The 16473-nt window shown below is 54.0% G+C and overlaps 7 protein-coding genes across 7 annotated transcripts in view; 4 read left to right on the forward strand and 3 right to left on the reverse strand.

The window, feature by feature from the left end:
• GLOTRDRAFT_65198 (multidrug resistance-associated ABC transporter) overlaps positions 1–241 on the reverse strand; it is a gene marked incomplete at its 5' end in the record, with an annotated part of 7786 nt that extends 7545 nt beyond the window's left edge. Inside the window, one exon of the mRNA XM_007871304.1 lies at positions 20–241. Coding sequence (XP_007869495.1) covers positions 20–241 — 222 coding nt within the window. The remainder of the gene's footprint in view (positions 1–19) is intronic.
• Positions 242–617: 376 nt separating this feature from the next.
• Positions 618–2271, forward strand: GLOTRDRAFT_117716 (prim-pol domain-containing protein). The gene is made up of 6 exons (XM_007871305.1): positions 618–871; positions 930–1315; positions 1365–1593; positions 1645–1906; positions 1969–2064; positions 2130–2271. The coding sequence occupies exons 1-6, from the start codon at positions 647–649 to the stop codon at positions 2141–2143; spliced, it is 1212 nt and encodes a 403-aa protein (XP_007869496.1). The 5' UTR covers positions 618–646; the 3' UTR covers positions 2144–2271.
• A 1561-nt stretch (positions 2272–3832) lies between these two features.
• GLOTRDRAFT_47572 (uncharacterized protein) lies at positions 3833–4351 on the forward strand (the record flags this gene model as incomplete). Its single annotated transcript, XM_007870987.1, has 1 exon — positions 3833–4351. One exon carries the CDS (start codon positions 3833–3835, stop codon positions 4349–4351), a length of 519 nt encoding a protein of 172 aa, XP_007869178.1.
• Positions 4352–4840: 489 nt separating this feature from the next.
• GLOTRDRAFT_122919 (uncharacterized protein) lies at positions 4841–5671 on the reverse strand (the record flags this gene model as incomplete). The annotated part of the gene is made up of 3 exons (XM_007871306.1): positions 4841–4856; positions 4905–5257; positions 5318–5671. The coding sequence occupies 2 exons, from the start codon at positions 5669–5671 to the stop codon at positions 4973–4975; spliced, it is 639 nt and encodes a 212-aa protein (XP_007869497.1). The 3' UTR covers positions 4841–4856; positions 4905–4972.
• A 1889-nt stretch (positions 5672–7560) lies between these two features.
• GLOTRDRAFT_80617 (cytochrome P450 monooxygenase pc-bph) lies at positions 7561–10165 on the forward strand (the record flags this gene model as incomplete). Its single annotated transcript, XM_007871307.1, has 6 exons — positions 7561–7777; positions 8362–8721; positions 8771–9236; positions 9287–9682; positions 9732–9831; positions 9893–10165. 6 exons carry the CDS (start codon positions 7561–7563, stop codon positions 9959–9961), a joined length of 1608 nt encoding a protein of 535 aa, XP_007869498.1. The 3' UTR covers positions 9962–10165.
• Positions 10166–10535: 370 nt separating this feature from the next.
• GLOTRDRAFT_140695 (uncharacterized protein) lies at positions 10536–15186 on the forward strand (the record flags this gene model as incomplete). Its single annotated transcript, XM_007871308.1, has 10 exons — positions 10536–10775; positions 10838–11965; positions 12015–12444; positions 12496–13094; positions 13436–13578; positions 13637–13754; positions 13802–13941; positions 13997–14675; positions 14735–15054; positions 15108–15186. The coding sequence occupies 8 exons, from the start codon at positions 10536–10538 to the stop codon at positions 14157–14159; spliced, it is 2961 nt and encodes a 986-aa protein (XP_007869499.1). The 3' UTR covers positions 14160–14675; positions 14735–15054; positions 15108–15186.
• On the reverse strand, positions 14409–16266 carry GLOTRDRAFT_80624 (uncharacterized protein; the record flags this gene model as incomplete). The annotated part of the gene is made up of 6 exons (XM_007871309.1): positions 15892–16266; positions 15415–15841; positions 15257–15360; positions 15108–15207; positions 14735–15054; positions 14409–14675 (listed from the first exon to the last, which is right to left on the reverse strand). The coding sequence occupies exons 1-6, from the start codon at positions 16183–16185 to the stop codon at positions 14409–14411; spliced, it is 1512 nt and encodes a 503-aa protein (XP_007869500.1). The 5' UTR covers positions 16186–16266.
• Positions 16267–16473: the final 207 nt, after the last annotated feature.

Genomic DNA, 16473 nt, shown 5'->3' on the forward strand with positions numbered 1-16473 from the left:
TGCGGCTCACGCAGCGTACCCTGTGCCAGAATTCCTGCTCATTAACCGGGTAGCCGTCTATTGCATCCTCTGGCTTCGTCACATTGAAGGGATCCGGTGTTCCATCCTCTTGCTCGTCAGAATATACGGGCAGCTTGATTTGCCCTTCCTTGTTCCCGACACCGTAGAAAGCGAGGAAACCGACGCTTCCAACCGCCGCGATTGCAAGCGCAACAGCGACCTGGAGTTGGAACCGCAGCATCCTGCAGCACCCAAAAGGCCGGTTTCCTGCAAGAAATGTACGCGGACAGTACACCCGAAGGATTTGTCTATTAGACCCTGCTGTCGGTGCCGCACCAAAGGATCGAAGTCATGTCCTGTCACATCAATCCAATTTCAAATGGAGATAAGTCCACATCATGTGACGGTGAGACCGCATATACTTACCAAGTGCGGGGTTCCATTTCTGATTGCAGGAGCTGGACACACCGGGAGTCTGGGAGTGAGTCTGTCAATCAACAGTGACGTGACGGGCGCGTACCAGCGCGTCGCGTCGCGTAACGACACCGCAAATTACCTCTCACTGCACGCGTCGCATACCTCCTCCCGATTCCCAGTCCCAAGTATGACTATCCCAGAGGAACATGAACCCGCTTCCCCGGAGGTTATGCTTGCGTTTTACAGACGACTGTACCCTTTCAAGTCGATAATGAACTGGCTCAACCATGAACATGTGCCGACGAAACTCTACACGCACCGCGAGTTCGCGTTCACGTTGCAGGGAGACGTGTACTTGCGCTACAACTCCTTTAATACTGTGGACGACTTTAAGAAGCAGGTGTGCGCGCTGAACCCGACCAGGTTCGAGATCGGACCAGTGTACACTGCCAGAGTGAGTCTACCTACGTGTATACCTTTCAAAATGTGTGCCAACAGTCTTCCTATCCCAGCCACGAGACAAGAAAACGATCAGACCCGGCGGCTTTATTCCCATGCAACGCGAGCTCGTCTTCGATATCGATATGACCGACTACGACTCGATCCGTACCTGCTGCTCCGACGCCGGGATATGCAAGCGGTGCTGGGCATTCATTGCCGTTGCAGTGAAAGTGCTGGACAGCGCCCTCCGCGACCAGTTTGGATACAAACATCTGCTATGGGTGTACTCTGGGCGGCGTGGGATTCACTTGTGGATATCAGACAAGGAGGCGATGGAGCTGACGGACGATCAACGGAGGGCGGTGGTCAATTGGATAGCTGTGATCACGGGAAGTAAGGACCAACATAAAAAGGTGAATGCTAGGCCAAAGTCTCGGCCTCTGCCGCCGTCATTGCAGTAAGCAATCATTCTGCCTCCGGCCAAACCCCCAACTAAAAGTAAACAGAATGGCCCTTGAACCTCTAGCAGAATGCTTCACCGAACTTATTTTAGACGATCAGGACTGTTTTCGCAGCGAGGAAGGATGTGAGGCGTTTTTGCGCCTCATTCCCGATGAGACTATAGTCCACGAATTACGAAAACTGTGGGAACTCAATCCCGGAAGATCATCGTCGCAGAAGTGGGATGATTTGAAGAATATGATCAGGGTGTTAGACAAGGGGAGCTCTCGGCGCGTGCGTATCCTTCTTGCCCGTCCCCATTCAGGCATTGATAAATCACACCAGCTTGCTATGAAAGCAGCGATGGAAGACATCATCCTTCAATACACCTACCCGCGCCTCGACGCCGAAGTCTCCAAACACCGCAACCACCTGCTCAAGGCGCCCTTCTGCGTGCACCCCAAGACCGGCAGGATCTGCGTGCCCATCGACCCCGCGCGCATCGACGACTTCGACCCGGAGCAGGTGCCGACGGTCAGGCAGCTGCTGCGCGAACTGGACGAGACGATGGCGCAGGATAGCGCTGAGGGGGAGGAGCGCCATGCTGGTTGGTCTGAGTTCGGCGTGGAGGATTTACTTGGGTTCGCTGATGACCGCTCGTCCATGTAGATTCGGAGCGGACGTCGTTGAAACCTTATATCCAGATGCTGGACAAGCATGCTATGGCGCTCATGGATGAGGTCCGGAGAAGTAAGAGAGGTGCAGGTTAGTTGGGTCTCATTGATACATTAAATGGCAGCGCCCTGATCATAGGTCGGACACTTATTTAGATATGTCATGGTGATGGGCTTATTCCGACGACTTCCTCGCTTTGCTGTTTTCGTATGTGCTTTCTTGGTTGTATACTTATTCTGTGTAATATCACTTCACCTATTATCATCGTATAACCTTCGCGAGGTTCATTTCTAGCACAGGGGTTGCCTCGCGCTGAATGGTCCATACTGCAGACCTCTAGCTCTGAAACGATACCGCTTTCTTGACCGAGACCACTGAGCGGGAACCGGCTCACACACTTACAACCTGGACTCTGTGGCGGCGCCTGTTCGCGACGTCATATGTTGTAATGGTCCTCTTCAAGGTTATCCCAGTCAATGATTGCTTACCGCCCACACAAATCTGGTGTGGGCGTTACTATAACGTTATAACCGGGGTGCTTGACAGACATGCTATAGCGTTCATGGGTCCTGAGAAGGCGCAGGTCAGTTGGTTCCTTTCATAGATCAATCTTGCAAGAGCCCTGATCTTTGGTCGGCTGCGGATTGAGCTCCCAAGTCTCGAATACTACCTCCAAAGGTTTCTTGCTGTGTCAGCGCATGTTTGAGTGCGTATGCTTGGTGTAATGTGTCACTAACGAAATTACCACGGCTCATCCAAGCTTGCGACGTAAGACCACCTGATCTAGCTCGAGTCTTTGCCAGGTCTCAGCAATGATCTTCCGAGCTTCTAGCATGGTACTCTCTTACGTCCACCGGGAGGGATTGTGCTGAATACTGAACCACAAAACCCAGTGTCAGATTGAACTTTTCCCGTTCATACACAATGTCATACTAGTACGTCACTGCATATTATAATGCATTTGCCATCTTTCACTGCAGCTAACACTATTAGTGCCAGTTTGGCGGACCGCACCCGCTGATAGGTAATGGGCAGGGAAGTTCGCGGGATGACATTCCAAGTATTCATATAGCTTCCTTCAGAGCATGTCTTGGATCCAATTAGCCTCTGGCTGAACTTGTCTGATCGGTCTCCCGTACGACGCCAACTCAGGTATGCATACAGTGCTAGCGCGTCGACCCAGCTTCCGGGGCACGAGTAAGTGATTCGTCTGCGCCGTGCAAGGCCATCCCTGGGGCCTACCGGGAACAATATGTGGGTCGCACAATACCAGAATCTTACGAAGGACACGACAACTGGCCGAGGAGGTCCAAGCAGACACACAGGTCTGGCAGGGGACAATTCGACACGGCGTCCATCTGCTTGGTGAGTCCAATGACCATCGGTCTCAGCTATGCGTTCCGGGACTCTTCCGCGGCAGTGCACCGGACAATGTCCACCGTCGGCCTGCGGATTCGGGCATGGGCGCCTCCTGTACAGCAGGTGCTAATTATGTGCTATCTTGAGCAGCGTTTCACCGGGAGTGCCCCTCCCGAGGCGTTGACTCACTTGCATCGCCGCGAAACCGAATATACGGACCTACAACTCCCGTATGTTTCCTTGAGGGTCCGTCCCCGCGCACCCGTCATCATATAACGAGGATCCCGAAAGGGCATTTCCTCAAGTCAAGTGCTTCATATGACTTGGTCAGTCCAGAATGCTCTGCTCTGTGGCTCTTGGATAGTCAACTGTAAGGACGCTATTGCGCCGACGCGGTTCCGGAAGACAGAGTGCTGTACTGCAACAGCTACTGTCGCGGGTATAAAATACAGGGAACCCGCCATCTCACACCCGCAATTACAGTCACCGCTTTACCACAATGCCTTTCGTAACTCTCCACTCCCTCCTTCGCTACTCACATTTCCGCCGCAGCGGGTGCCGCATCCTCTGGGACGTGCGGTCCGACCCGCACCACGGCAGCGTGCGGCACTACCGCTCGTACCAGCCCCTCTCCTACGCCCGCCTCGCAGAGTTCGCCACGCGCCCGCCCGTGTACTCCATGACCATCAAATGCAACGTCTTCCCCTTCCCCGCGAGCTGGCGCATCTACGTCGCGAACCCGCGCGGCGTGTGCGTCCTCGACGTCCTGCTCGCGATCGCGCATGCCCTGCGCACGCCCGTCACCCGGGCCGAGTGGCAGCGGCTGTCGCGCAAGCAGCGCGAGGGCGTCGGCGCGGCGTTCAACCAGCGCTGGAGCCATTCGCCGGACGCGTACTATGAGCGCTCGCGCGGGGTGAGGCGGATAGATTGTTTGCAGCGCCATACCCGCTTTGCAGGGCTGTCCCGGTCTTGGGATGCGCCCTATATGTGGACCATGACCCTCGCTCGCCAGCGCTGAGCTTGTGCTTTTCCGGCCAGTGAGCTATGCAAGGTTTGCACGGTTATTATACCAACCTGGGTATCATACGCGCCAGTCCGATTGAGGGGCGCTGTGATCCTAGCAAGAATATACCCAAGTTGCGTTCGCCCTACCTTCCTGTTCTCGCGGGACAAGATACCAGAGGTCCGTGGTCTTCTCATTTGAGGCTACTTGACGCTCAAATCTGCTGTAGATCATGGACCGGGATGATAATGTGTGTCATGGACGGACCTAAAGACCTACATCGTATAGGACATCGTACAGTATTTTGCCACAATCTGTTTCATGCTAGACTCTTAGTAACATTAGTTCTATACTACACTGCGAAGTCTAACTGTACATACCTGGAAGATGGTTGGATTGATTGTGCACCCTGTAGCAAACTGGGCTGCGAGTCGTGGATATCATCTAACCTGTCATCATTTTATCAGGCTACATGCCGGCGCTCTAAAGTGTCTCCTCGTAACCCGCTGTCCTCTGGATTCTTTAGAGCATCATATATACTTACACCATAAACAACTATTGTACATACCCGAAAGATCGTGAAACTAGTAATACATGTTACCCCATACTGAAGCGTCTCGTCGCAAGTCGTGGACATCAGCCCGGGTTCGAATCCGCGCCGACCTTGGTGTGCAGTAGTCCGATAGAATACTCAAGAGTATGGTTTGTTGCTTTATCATTCCGATGTGGAGAAGGCATGACGATTGCGAATGCAACCTGTACAGGAGTGCCTAGCTGGAGATCCGCAGGGCTCGGGGATGTTTCCCGATCTGTGGCCACTTGCCTCCTGTCGGGGAGATGGAAATTCATAAAATTGCGGGGAGCATCAGCGAGATGTCGGTGGTTCGGCTCAGACGAGTTGACCGCACAAGCTGCGATGGGCTGAAAGCATGTATGTAAGCATTGCCTGCTCATCAGCAAGGACAAAGCGAGACACCGCACCTTAGTTTCCGACAGCCCATGACCTTTGCCATATGACTCAGACGGAGCCCCAGCGAGCCACATATCCCAAAGCTCCGGCTTCTCCCCTACGACTTTCTGCTCCTTCATCTGGAATTCCGCTGCCTCCAACCCAAGCAGCTCCAGCCCAAACGGGCTGAGAACAAGGTTCCTCCCTACATGCGTCCTCCTCCACCCGACGACTGCCATCGCGGCGATCCCGAACATCCCAATTGCGAGGATGGCGAGAATGACTGGCGGGGAGGCGGGCCCGCCAAAGAAGTCATTATTGGTACTGGTGCTGCCGCTGCCGGGGCTTGTAATGGTGGGAGAAGGTGAGGTGGGGCTCTGCGACATGGCATTTAGGACAGGAGCACTGGCATGGCCTTGCAAGTGTCCAGTGCCAACTGGGACGCAGCCGCGCTGCCCGCAAAGGCACCGAGCGTGCTAATGAGGGCTAGCGGCCAATCAGATGTGTGCTTCTAATCACATTGGGTCACGTGCACAATACCATTTATCTGTATCATGTGATCCAGGAAGGCATAGAGTGATAGACAACTAGCACCTGCCCCCGGAGGAGCTAGATTTCGACAATCCAACCCCCAGACTTGATAGAGTCCCGGTTGGAGTGTCAATAATCTCATGCACACCCTCTCTATATGGAGTGGTGCATTTTGATCGTGAACTATTGCTGTCATCATAGTGACAACAAGCTGACGTGAACAGCCCAAAACCACTCAACTTGCCGGTTCGAGATAAGTTATACACATCCAATTACTTGTGCAAGGATTCATCCTGCAGCATAGTTACATGGCATGTATGCTAGCTCATCCAATTGCATTTATATGTATGGGAGACATCTATCCAAGACACATGGGTGCACAGACAAGATCTTGGGACCATGACAGATTGTGACCTATGATGACAGCAATAATTCACAATAAAAATGTATCAGTTCTTATAGAGGACAGGCATGATATTTTTGGCACTCCAACTGAGAGTCTCTGTACTCCCTATAAGGTCTGGGGATGAGACTAAGCAATATCCAGGGACATAATGTTCAGTGACAAGTCTGACTGACTGAAGATGCTTTGAAATTGGCTAGATGCTTACAACAGGCACACCCGCTGGGATGTCATGGCTAAATCATGTCAATGGCCAGTTCAACACAAGGTGTACCACATTCAAATGCAAAGGGAGATACATCACATTCACCAGCCTTTTGGTGGTGCACCTTGCCATGAAAGGCAAACTTGAGAAACCTGGGGATGTATCGATGCACCCTTAAGGTTACATTTTGGGGCTAGGATCTGTAGACCAGGGCAAAAAGGTTGTATGAAAGGGAATCCTGCTTCATACAATATTTTTCCCAGCTGTAAAGACTCCTACTCCTGAACTGTGAAGTAACTCAACCCTCAAGTTGACAGTTCTTGCTCAAAACTGGTCAATTTTAGCTTTCAGCTTGGGCATGAGCAGGTAAACAGTTACTTCAGCTGATTGCAGAACAATAGACACACCAAAGATTCTTGTCCTACAGGGTATCTCTCAACCAAACAACCATAACAGAACTGTAGATGGTGAAATGTTTGCTCAGAAAGCCAGCAATTGCTGCTTCCAGAGCTATTGGAGACGTTAGCACTCAATTGCAATGTGCCGCGACAGACGTGGAGCAGCAGTTACAGTGTGTTCCCCTCGTACTGCATGGGGCGGTTTTGATTGGCAGGTGCCCGAGCAGTAGAATCTCAGCTGGTCTAATGTTCTGCAATGTCAGTTGGCACACACACACTCATGTACTTACAGTTGAGCCCGCTGCGAACGGACAAGAAACATCTTCAGCTTCCTCGGGTGAACCTTCCTGGTCACGCTCTCGCATATCGGACGTCACGCGTTGCGCCGCAGGCCGTAGATCCGGAGCAGTCTCAGACTAGGATTTCATACACCCTCCCCATATACGCCCAATGCCCTGTAAGGAGAAAGGTTACTTGCACTGTGCCCGCAAAGCAGAAGAACTGACGTCCAACCGGAACCAAACTGAAATCCAATTTCCCGATTGCCGACGGAAGACGATGCAACCAATCGTAGCCCCGGGAATACCGCCGAATTGGGTATTCGATTCTATACGGAGAGCCTCATGACCCTTCCCGTGGGCGCAGCAGGCGCTGGCGAGGGTATATAAGACTCACGCGCAACAGTTCTCTGCCGTCTTAATCTTTCATTCAACTGCGTCGCCCAAAATGGCTCTGAATATGCTTTCCGGTATCCTCAACGCCGACGTCTCGAACATCCTGATCCTCCTGGTTGCGGTGGTCGCGGTTGCGCACATAGTGCCGTACTTCACCGACCCCCATGCGATAAAAAGTTACCCAGGCCCCTGGCTGGCAAAGTTCTCGGACGCCTGGCTGGGTAAAGTCAGCGCGCAGGGGCACAGGTCGGAAGTTGTGCACGACCTCCACAAGAAGTATGGTGCGTTGCCAACTCCTATTAGACTTCGTAGGCGCTTTGCCTCCTTTCGCGCTTCCAGGTTCAGGCTCAGGCCTAAGCTAAGGGGTCCGATGGAGGAACTGCAGCTCAAGGCTGGACACTATTTGTGGGGTTTGAGTTCGCGCCGGCTGAAGCCGGTGTATGGCGTCGGCGGCAAATCCCGTGGTGGCTGAGATGTGGCAACGAGATGTGGCAAGCCGGCAGTCGGACCCCCACTGGGCCAGCTCGTAAGAGGGAGAGCGGCGGGTCGTTCTCATAAAGGAATACCATAGGCGCCTTCCCTGTTCAATCCCCTCAGGTGCAGCGAAGGCTCGGAGGCGGGAATTCAGTATAGCGATGCTCGCGACCTTCGTACTCGTGAATGCGGTCGCGACTCGGTGCTCGGCTGTCTGTAAACATGGCGCACGTAGTACTCCCGGTTGACTCCAATTGGGATAAGACGACCTCATGTTGTTGACTGGCCAGCCGATGTCCGCCGCTCCCTTTGTGTCTGTCTACTTTGCCCCGGCGAAGTCATTCAATAACTAACTACGGGCGTTCTATGTAACCCCCCGCTTCATCGACAGGTACATTCGTTCGCCTCGCACCGAACCACCTATCGATCGCGGACCCGGAGGCGCTGCAGACGGTGTACGCGCACGGGAACGGCTCGCTCAAGTCGGACTTTTACGACGCGTTCGTCTCAATCAGGCGCGGGCTCTTCAACACGCGCGACCGCGCCGAGCACGCGCGCAAGCGCAAGATCGTCTCGCACATCTTCTCGCAGAAGAGCGTGCTCGAGTTCGAGCCGCACGTGCGCCTGTATGTGCGGCAGTTCATCGAACAGTGGGACCGCCTGTGCGGTTTGGCTGCCAAGGGTGAGCGGGGTGAGGAGGGAAACGGGTGGGAGGGCCGCGAGGGACGACTGTGGTTGGACTGCTTGCCTTGTAAGTTCTCCGGTATCGTCCGTACCGCTCTTTGCTTATGCTTCTAAAGGGTATAACTACCTCGCGTTCGATATCATCGGTGACCTGGCCTTCGGATCCCCGTTCGGCATGCTCAAAGCCTGCAAGGACTCGGCACCCGTCGCCGTCTCGCACGCCGACGCGATGGCTGCGTACGGCAAGGACGACTCTGCCGTACAAGTGCGCTCGCTCCCCGCCGTGCAGATCCTCAACGACCGTGGCGAGTACTCGGCGTCGATGGGCGTCCTCCCGGTTTGGTTCCGCCCCGTCGTGCAGCGCCTGCACCCGTGGTACCGTAACGGGAACAAGGCGGTCAAGGACCTCGCGGGGCTTGCGGTGGCAGCCGTTGCGAAGCGGCTGAGGAACCCGACTGACCGTGTGGATCTGCTCAGCAAACTCCAGGAGGGGAAGGACGACGAAGGGAAGCCGATGGGGAGGGAGGAACTCACGGCGGAGGCGCTCACGCAACTCATCGCTGGCTCGGATACAACGTCAAAGTCGGTCGTTTTATCTCTATAACGCTACTCGAGTCTTACGCGTTTTGCAGTTCGTCATGCGCGATCACATACTACCTGGCCCTACACCCGCGCGTGCAAGAGAAACTACAAGCCGAGCTCGACGAAGCACTGGGCAACGATGACGACCCCGTGTCGACATTCGAGCAGGTCAAGCGCCTCAAGTACCTTGAGGCGGTGATCAACGAGGCCCTGCGCGTCCACTCAACATCGGGGATTGGTCTGCCGCGTGTCGTCCCGGAAGGCGGGCTGACGGTGCTGGGCAGGACGTTCCCCGAGGGCACGATTATGAGTGTGCCGACCTATACGATTCATAGGTACGAGGAGGTATGGGGGCCGGATGTGGATGAGTTTAGGCCGGAGCGGTGGTTTGAGATCGACCAGGCGCAGATCAATAAGGCGTTTAATCCATTCTCGTACGGCCCTAGGTAGGTCGCTTGATCGCGTTGAGGATATGGGGGTCTGACGTTTAACCAGGGCGTGTGTGGGGCGCAACCTGGCTAGTATGGAGCTGATGATTATCGTTTCGTCGATTTTTCGGCGGTACCACTTCGTGCTTGAAGAGCCGGAGAAGAAGGTACTATATTCACTCGTCTTTCATCTACCAATATGGGTCTTCTCACGTCTGCCTTCCGCAGTTCGAAACACGTGAAGGATTTTTGAGGAAACCGGTGGAGTGCAGAGTCGGGATCAAGAGGAGGAATTAGGTCTGCACTTGGTTGTGATGATTTGTGGAACAGCTATTACTTGCAGCTCTTCCCGTCTGTTGCTTTAGTTTCTGTCCTACTTACTTCTTGTAAACATGTCACGATTTTGATTCATTTATAGTTTGCGATTGTCGGCGTGCGATTATCGTCGAGGCCAGACGGGTGGTATATCGCTCGTACCGCGTCTATGGAGCCATAGTACCTACCATTGTGTTCCTTCGAGTATTTGACTCTGAATGTATCGAAGGAATATTAGAGCGATAGCTCGATGTTGGCGACGAACTCGATATTCGTCGAGTTGAAGCAGAAAGCTGTCCGGCGTGTGGCCGTCGGCTAATTAGACGCGAATTCCATGCAAGGCTTTCGAGCAGCCTCGAGGAAACCAGTAGCATGCAGCAGCGCTCATAAGACTCTGTTTGAATTTCTGACTAAAAGTAGCCTTGGTAATTCTCGTATTATGTCCTTCGTTATCATTGTATCAACTGACATCTCGTCATGATCCTTATAGATTCCCTGCAGGCTGCAGGTCGGCGTGCGTGACGGTTGCACGGACTCCAACTAGCGACAGTTCGGCATGGCGACGCTCACGCGAGGCCGCGACGAAGAGGACTTGGGAGAGACGGCGCTCTCGCCGTCAGCGTTGCGGGCTGGCGTCCCGACTCCTTTCCCGAGGGCACGGACGCGCGCTGCGCGGCCCTGCGATCAAATCGCGGAAGATCTGACAGAGTTCGAGGCCAGCGTCGGCGCGAGAGGGGCGGACTATCATCCTGAGGAGAGGCGCGATGCAGTCGCCTCAGATGGCAAGGAGAATGTGGTAAGTCGTATCGATCGTCCAAAGCTACCGCGGTATTAACAGGCATCATCTATCGACCCTAGCGGGAGGTCCTACCCTCCATAGCGTATGTACAGAGGTCATGCGTTATGACCCTAAACACCCTCCTCTCGAAGAACACGGACTGGCAAGACATCGTCCCCGATCGTCGCCATTCCCTTCCGCCGTCCCCATATGCATCCACCTCGACGCAAGTCGAGTCTACGCAGTCGTCCTCGGCTCTTCAGACACTCGTATCGAACTTGCGCAACCATGAAGGACCGGACACCATGGTCCAGACGCGCGACACCGACGACAGCGCGGAGCTGATCCGCGAGCTGAAGGCCCACGTAGGGCGGCTTACGCCCAACCTCGACCTGCACGATGTACAGCTCGTGGATGCCCTCGTCTCGCTCCTCGCACACTTCGACCGCCTTTCAGCCATTATATCCAGTCAGTCTCCGTCCGCTGGCCCATCCTCCTCCTCGTCAGGGAGTGCACTCCACCCCCCACCCGCGTTCGACCCGTTCGACACCCTGCGCAGGCAGGTGAGTGATCTCCAGGTGGAGCGTCTGTACTCTTCGGACGGAATCGAATCTAAGTTGCCGCCAGTGTTGGCGGTGGAGACGAGCTTGCTGTGGTCGAGGATCGATCAGGAGCTGGAGACGGTGCAATCGCTGTGCAGGCGACGGACAGAGCTTGCATTCCAGGACACTATGCTCGACTCTCTACCACCGGAGTACGATGCGGGTGAATATGAGTATGGATCGGAGCACCTACCCATGTACGATGCCGAATCGAGCTCTCTTGCTGAAAGAGCGAGCTTGAAGTCAGACTCTAAGACCATTCAGGAGCCCACGTCTTCCGCTACCAATCTGGGCAGCGGGCTCAGTGAGAAGATGAAGATGGATCTGGAAGCGGTTACGATGGCTATCGACCGGTTATATCTCGTGGCGCCGCAGCTGCACAATCAGCGGGTCGAACTGAAGAAGAGCAAGGTCGAGCAGCTCGAACGCGCGCGGCTCGCGGGCCCGCCGTCCGGGAAAGAGAAGGAACGGGACCTGCAGGAGCTGGACGGCATGCTTGAGCTACTCGGTAAGGCATCCAGCCGCAGGATCGCTGATCAGTCGGTTGTTCTTGAAGGAGGGATGGAGCAGAAGCTTGAGAAGGCGAAACGGAAGGACAAGGAAAAGGTGAGCCGCCAATTCTTCGATTGGTGTTGTGCTTAAGTATGTGTTACAGCGGGAGGCTTTCGTAGAGCAACTGGCGCAGCATTCGGACGCTGGACGCTTGCACAGTCAAGACGCTGTTCTTAATCCTCCCAAAGAAAGAGACCCGGAGACACTGCTCTCATTGCCTGAGTTCATCCGGGAACCTATGCCCCGATTTCCCTCGGTACCGGCGGACCTAAACACCCTGGGTGAGGTGTCTGAACGTACGACGCATGAGTCAGGGATGCGCCCCACCATAGCGCGTCTCCGCTCGCAGAAGAGCGTCCGCAGTCGCAGTTTGTCATCACCGCCGCTGTCGTGGCTGCTCTCGTCAAGTTCGCGTGCTTCTTCGACTGCTCCGGAGTCGAAAGCTATGAAGAGACCCAAGACAAGTGGCTCGAGAAGTCGGTCAGGACGGTCTAGCCGGCCGGGTTCTTCTAGCGGAAGGTCGGTAAATACAGGTGAGGCAGTTTCAAATGTTTTTTATCGGAGATCGGGACTGATCCAACCAGTGCTCGCGGTCGACTACGTCGCGGAGCACCATGAGAATCTGCAGCACGTCCTGGTGTTCTTCACGGCTGGCGATGTGATGCCTGGGACACCTCTCGAAGCTGAGGTGCTCCCCTCAGCCTCAGATACTGACGGGGAACGGCTTGTTATCACCGGCAACGGTGGGATATCGCCTCCGCTGAGTCTTCCAGTGCGTGTGGTATCAGGTATTAGGGAAGTCCGCTCGTCTGGGAGTCACTTTGAGGTGAAGCTGCCCAGTTATCCCCGGAGTGCCGGTCCAGTTTCGGAGCTCGACTCGGAGCCTCTGATGGACGCAAGGCAGTTATCTGCTGCCAGCCCATCGAGCTTCGCTTGTTCTTCCTGTTCGTTGCCCCTTGTTCAAGCGGTGGGCGTTGTTAGCTACAGGGACTTACCGTCAGAGCATTGGGCTGAGTTGGTGGAGGCCTGGATGTGCCATGCAGATCAGAAGGTCCATGACCAAGTGGCGATCCATACTCGGGGGATCTGGCCGAAAGCCGGTCAGGCATTAGTAGGAGGGAGTTATATCCTCTTCGACGAGTCTAGCGTGGTCAAAGGCAACCTTGTCGTGTCCGAAACTAAGGTAAGCATGTTCGTCTACGTTAGACTGTCCAGGGCAGCAAGAAGGCCGGCATTGGGACACTTACCAATGGTCGCGTGTCTTGCCTGATAGCCACCTTTGCTAGGTGTCTCCGAGCCCTGAGTTGGTTTGGTGCACTTGGCAGAGGATGAGTTGTCAGCACAGGGCACCGGCAGACGTATCGTCTTTGGCTGATACAAATTGTCCGAGAATAACAGCGGCAAGCTGGTGTACTCGCTTAAACAACTCTCGTGTAACAGAGGTCCTCGTCACGGGAGCTACATGCGAGAGCACACTTCAATGATCATCGAGTATAGGATAGAAGCTGACGGTTTCGGCTCTAGGGGAACGATGATTGGAGACTTGTTAGGTGTCTATGTGGGGCAGTGAAAGGACGCTGTCAAGCACATTGCCACCCAAATGAACCTCCCACGAATTCGTATAGGTTCCTGAAGTATGCCATTCGAACACTGTCCACGTCCAAAGAGTGAGTTCCTTGATGCTCCCACGCGTTCGCATCTTTGACTAGTCTCTACTCTTTTCAGACTGCCGCCAGTACCGTTGTCAGCATTCATCGTCGAGGACATGATGGAATTGGTTCAAGCGCACGCTACCTATCGATTTGTTGTCCTAGACGAAGAAAGCGAGCGACCGCGGATCCTCGTAAGTCTGGCCTAGGTTATGAATGGCGAGTGCTAACTCTCTCGTAGATTTGGTTGTTCAAACCCAGTATACGGATATCCTACAATACTCCCGCAACTTACTTAATACCGCAGTCCGACTCTATTCGTGCAGCTAAAGTACTGTTCAAGATAATAGGGCCGCACGTCGCACCTGAAGATCTGCGAAGGTACGTTCAAGCCGGTCTGCTCTCCTTAGTCGATTTACCCAATAACCCGGCATAGTACTCTGGACAAATTCCCTGGTTTTCCCCAGGCAGAAAACCTTTCTTACCCATTGGAAATCTGCCGACGTCTGGCCGGCTTGCTTAAGGAGAGCAACAACTCATACCCCGTCGATATGCGCACGATGACTGGTTTAGATGTCGGCTGGTTACGCCATGCTTAATGTTGACTACTTCCTTGCTCACTCGCTGCATATCATACATCTTCGTCTCGGACCATCTCGTACCCGACAGTAGCATTTTAATACGTTCCTTGTTGTAGCGCAACGTTGACCGGGCTTGGAGCATTTGTTTCGATAGAGCTGCCCCGAGTGATGCAACCGTAAGAGAGACATAAAATAAATATACAACTAAGTAGTCCGTGGGGATGTTTGAAAGCGATAGAGGGAGGAAATAGAGCCGCGATGCGTACGTCAAAGTACGACTTCCTTTTCTTTCCCTTTTCGTGAAGGCGGCAAAGACAGGTTGGGCGAACTCGCCATGGCTGATGCTGATGAGAAAGAGGCGAGACGACGAGGTGACAATGGCGACCCAGGCGAGAGATGATGCAAACGAGTCGGCGATCCGGGCAGAGAATTGTTCCCCCGCTTCTGCGAGTCCGGTGGTGGAGATATCGCGGAGTCGTTTTGGCCGGCATTGGCTTCAGTGAGGAGGAACTCCACCCATAACCGGGAAAATGACTGTGCGAACGCTGTCAGTCAGTGTTCAATTAATTGCCTTGGAAAGGACTTCGCTCTACCTCTGTCTCGTCGCTCTTCTCCAACTCTGGTGACTTCGTTGCGGATAACGATGTCGAACTTGCGGAACGACTCCATATCGAGGAACCGGTATTCGCATTCTGTCCCGTCCGCTGAAGACCCGCCTTTTCACGTTCCGCGTCACTCCACTGCAGTATTGAAGCTAGAAGTTGCAGCATTTCGAACCGTTTGCTGTCTGCGCGTGGCGTAACCAGGAAGGAGAGGAGGACGTTGGTGACGAGCCGCCGATCGACATTGTCCGCAGATGACTGACGTCGGAGACGCCTTAAGGCCTCCATTAGGTGTTCATTCATTATAATTGCTGTGATCACGGGTTCATGACGACTAGAGTAAGGAGATGGTATGTGACTATACCTTCATGGCGTAACTTCTGGATGAGAAGCTCTTTCTCTTTCACTTCTTTCTCGAGATTTTGTATTCGAGAAGAGTTGGATGTTGATTCTTCCAGTTGTAGCTGCAGAGAGTTCGGTGCAAACACTACAAAGCTCACAAGAGTGGCGTACCTCCGCTGTCAATGCTCTGTGCTTATATTCAGCCAAAGACTGAGTTAACTGATTGAATTGGTCTTCGTGCTCCTTGACAGCTTGCTTCAGTTCATGTTCTTTCGCTACGATAGAGAACTGTTGTTATATGTTCAGTTGGAAGTCATATTCAATCTTACCTGTCTGGAAGTCTTCGAGTACGGACTGTAGATTGTTGGCTTTCTCGCGTTCCGACTCAAGTTGGGCTGCCTCCCTTTCACGCGCCTCCCGTTCAATCTCCAGGTCTCTCTGCAGAGTCTCTATGGTAGCCCTAGCTTCATCAGCGAATGTTCGCTCATGTAGGGCAGCGTGCTCCCATTCATCCTTCTCTATCCGACATCGCTCGAGCTCGCTCTGTAGTTCACGTAGCTCTCGCTCTCGGACGATGGTCTCTTGGGCAGTCTCCTGCAGCGCTCGACTGCGCATGGCCTCCAGCTCCCTGGAAGCCTTCTCGGCCTCCTCATTGGAAGTGAGGAGTTCGGACTTGAGGGTCTCTACCGTGGAGACCAAGTCCTCGTTCTCCGCCGTTAACTGCTGAACGAGCTGCTCCCGCCTTTCGAGCTCTTCCTAAGGAGTTTCAGACCCGTCCGCCTCCCTCATATATAGTCTGGACTCACGGCGTCTTGCTTCAGTTTGTTCTGCAGCGTTGTCCGCATTGTAGTGAGCTTGCCCAGAAGGTTCCTGTATTGAGCGGCCAGAGCTTCCTTCTCTTCCTTCGTCCGCTCCAGCTCATCCCGTAGCCTTTGTACGGGGTCAGAGTCTTCGTCCTCGCCATAGCTATGACCATTAACGGCGTTGGTATTGCTAGGTGGCGCGTTCGAGCGGTCCCCTTCTAGCGATCCTCGGGGAGTGGACGGCTGCGGGCTGAGCAGGGGAGAAATCAGGCCTTTCGTAGGACTTGGGCTCGACATCCCAGAGAACCCCGCGGATTGTCAAAGCACCTATGTTCGTATCTCCGTCGTCTGGCGTCCGTGAAACCGGAAAGATGTTGCCACTACTGCATTCGAAGGACATGCACGTACGTTCCGTACAGATAGTAGGGACGTGTCCAATTCCCACGGTAACAAATGTCTTACACGGTCATTATACTTGTTACCGTGGGAAGGCGGCCGCTAATGCCTCAAATCCTGCGCACATACGCGTAAGTATTGTTATATCACGGCCACACCTTGTTCTCCTCCTTTCACGGTTTCGACGCA

Source organism: Gloeophyllum trabeum (genome assembly GCF_000344685.1).
Source record: "Gloeophyllum trabeum ATCC 11539 unplaced genomic scaffold GLOTRscaffold_00013, whole genome shotgun sequence".
Classification (NCBI taxonomy): Eukaryota; Fungi; Basidiomycota; class Agaricomycetes; order Gloeophyllales; family Gloeophyllaceae; genus Gloeophyllum; species Gloeophyllum trabeum.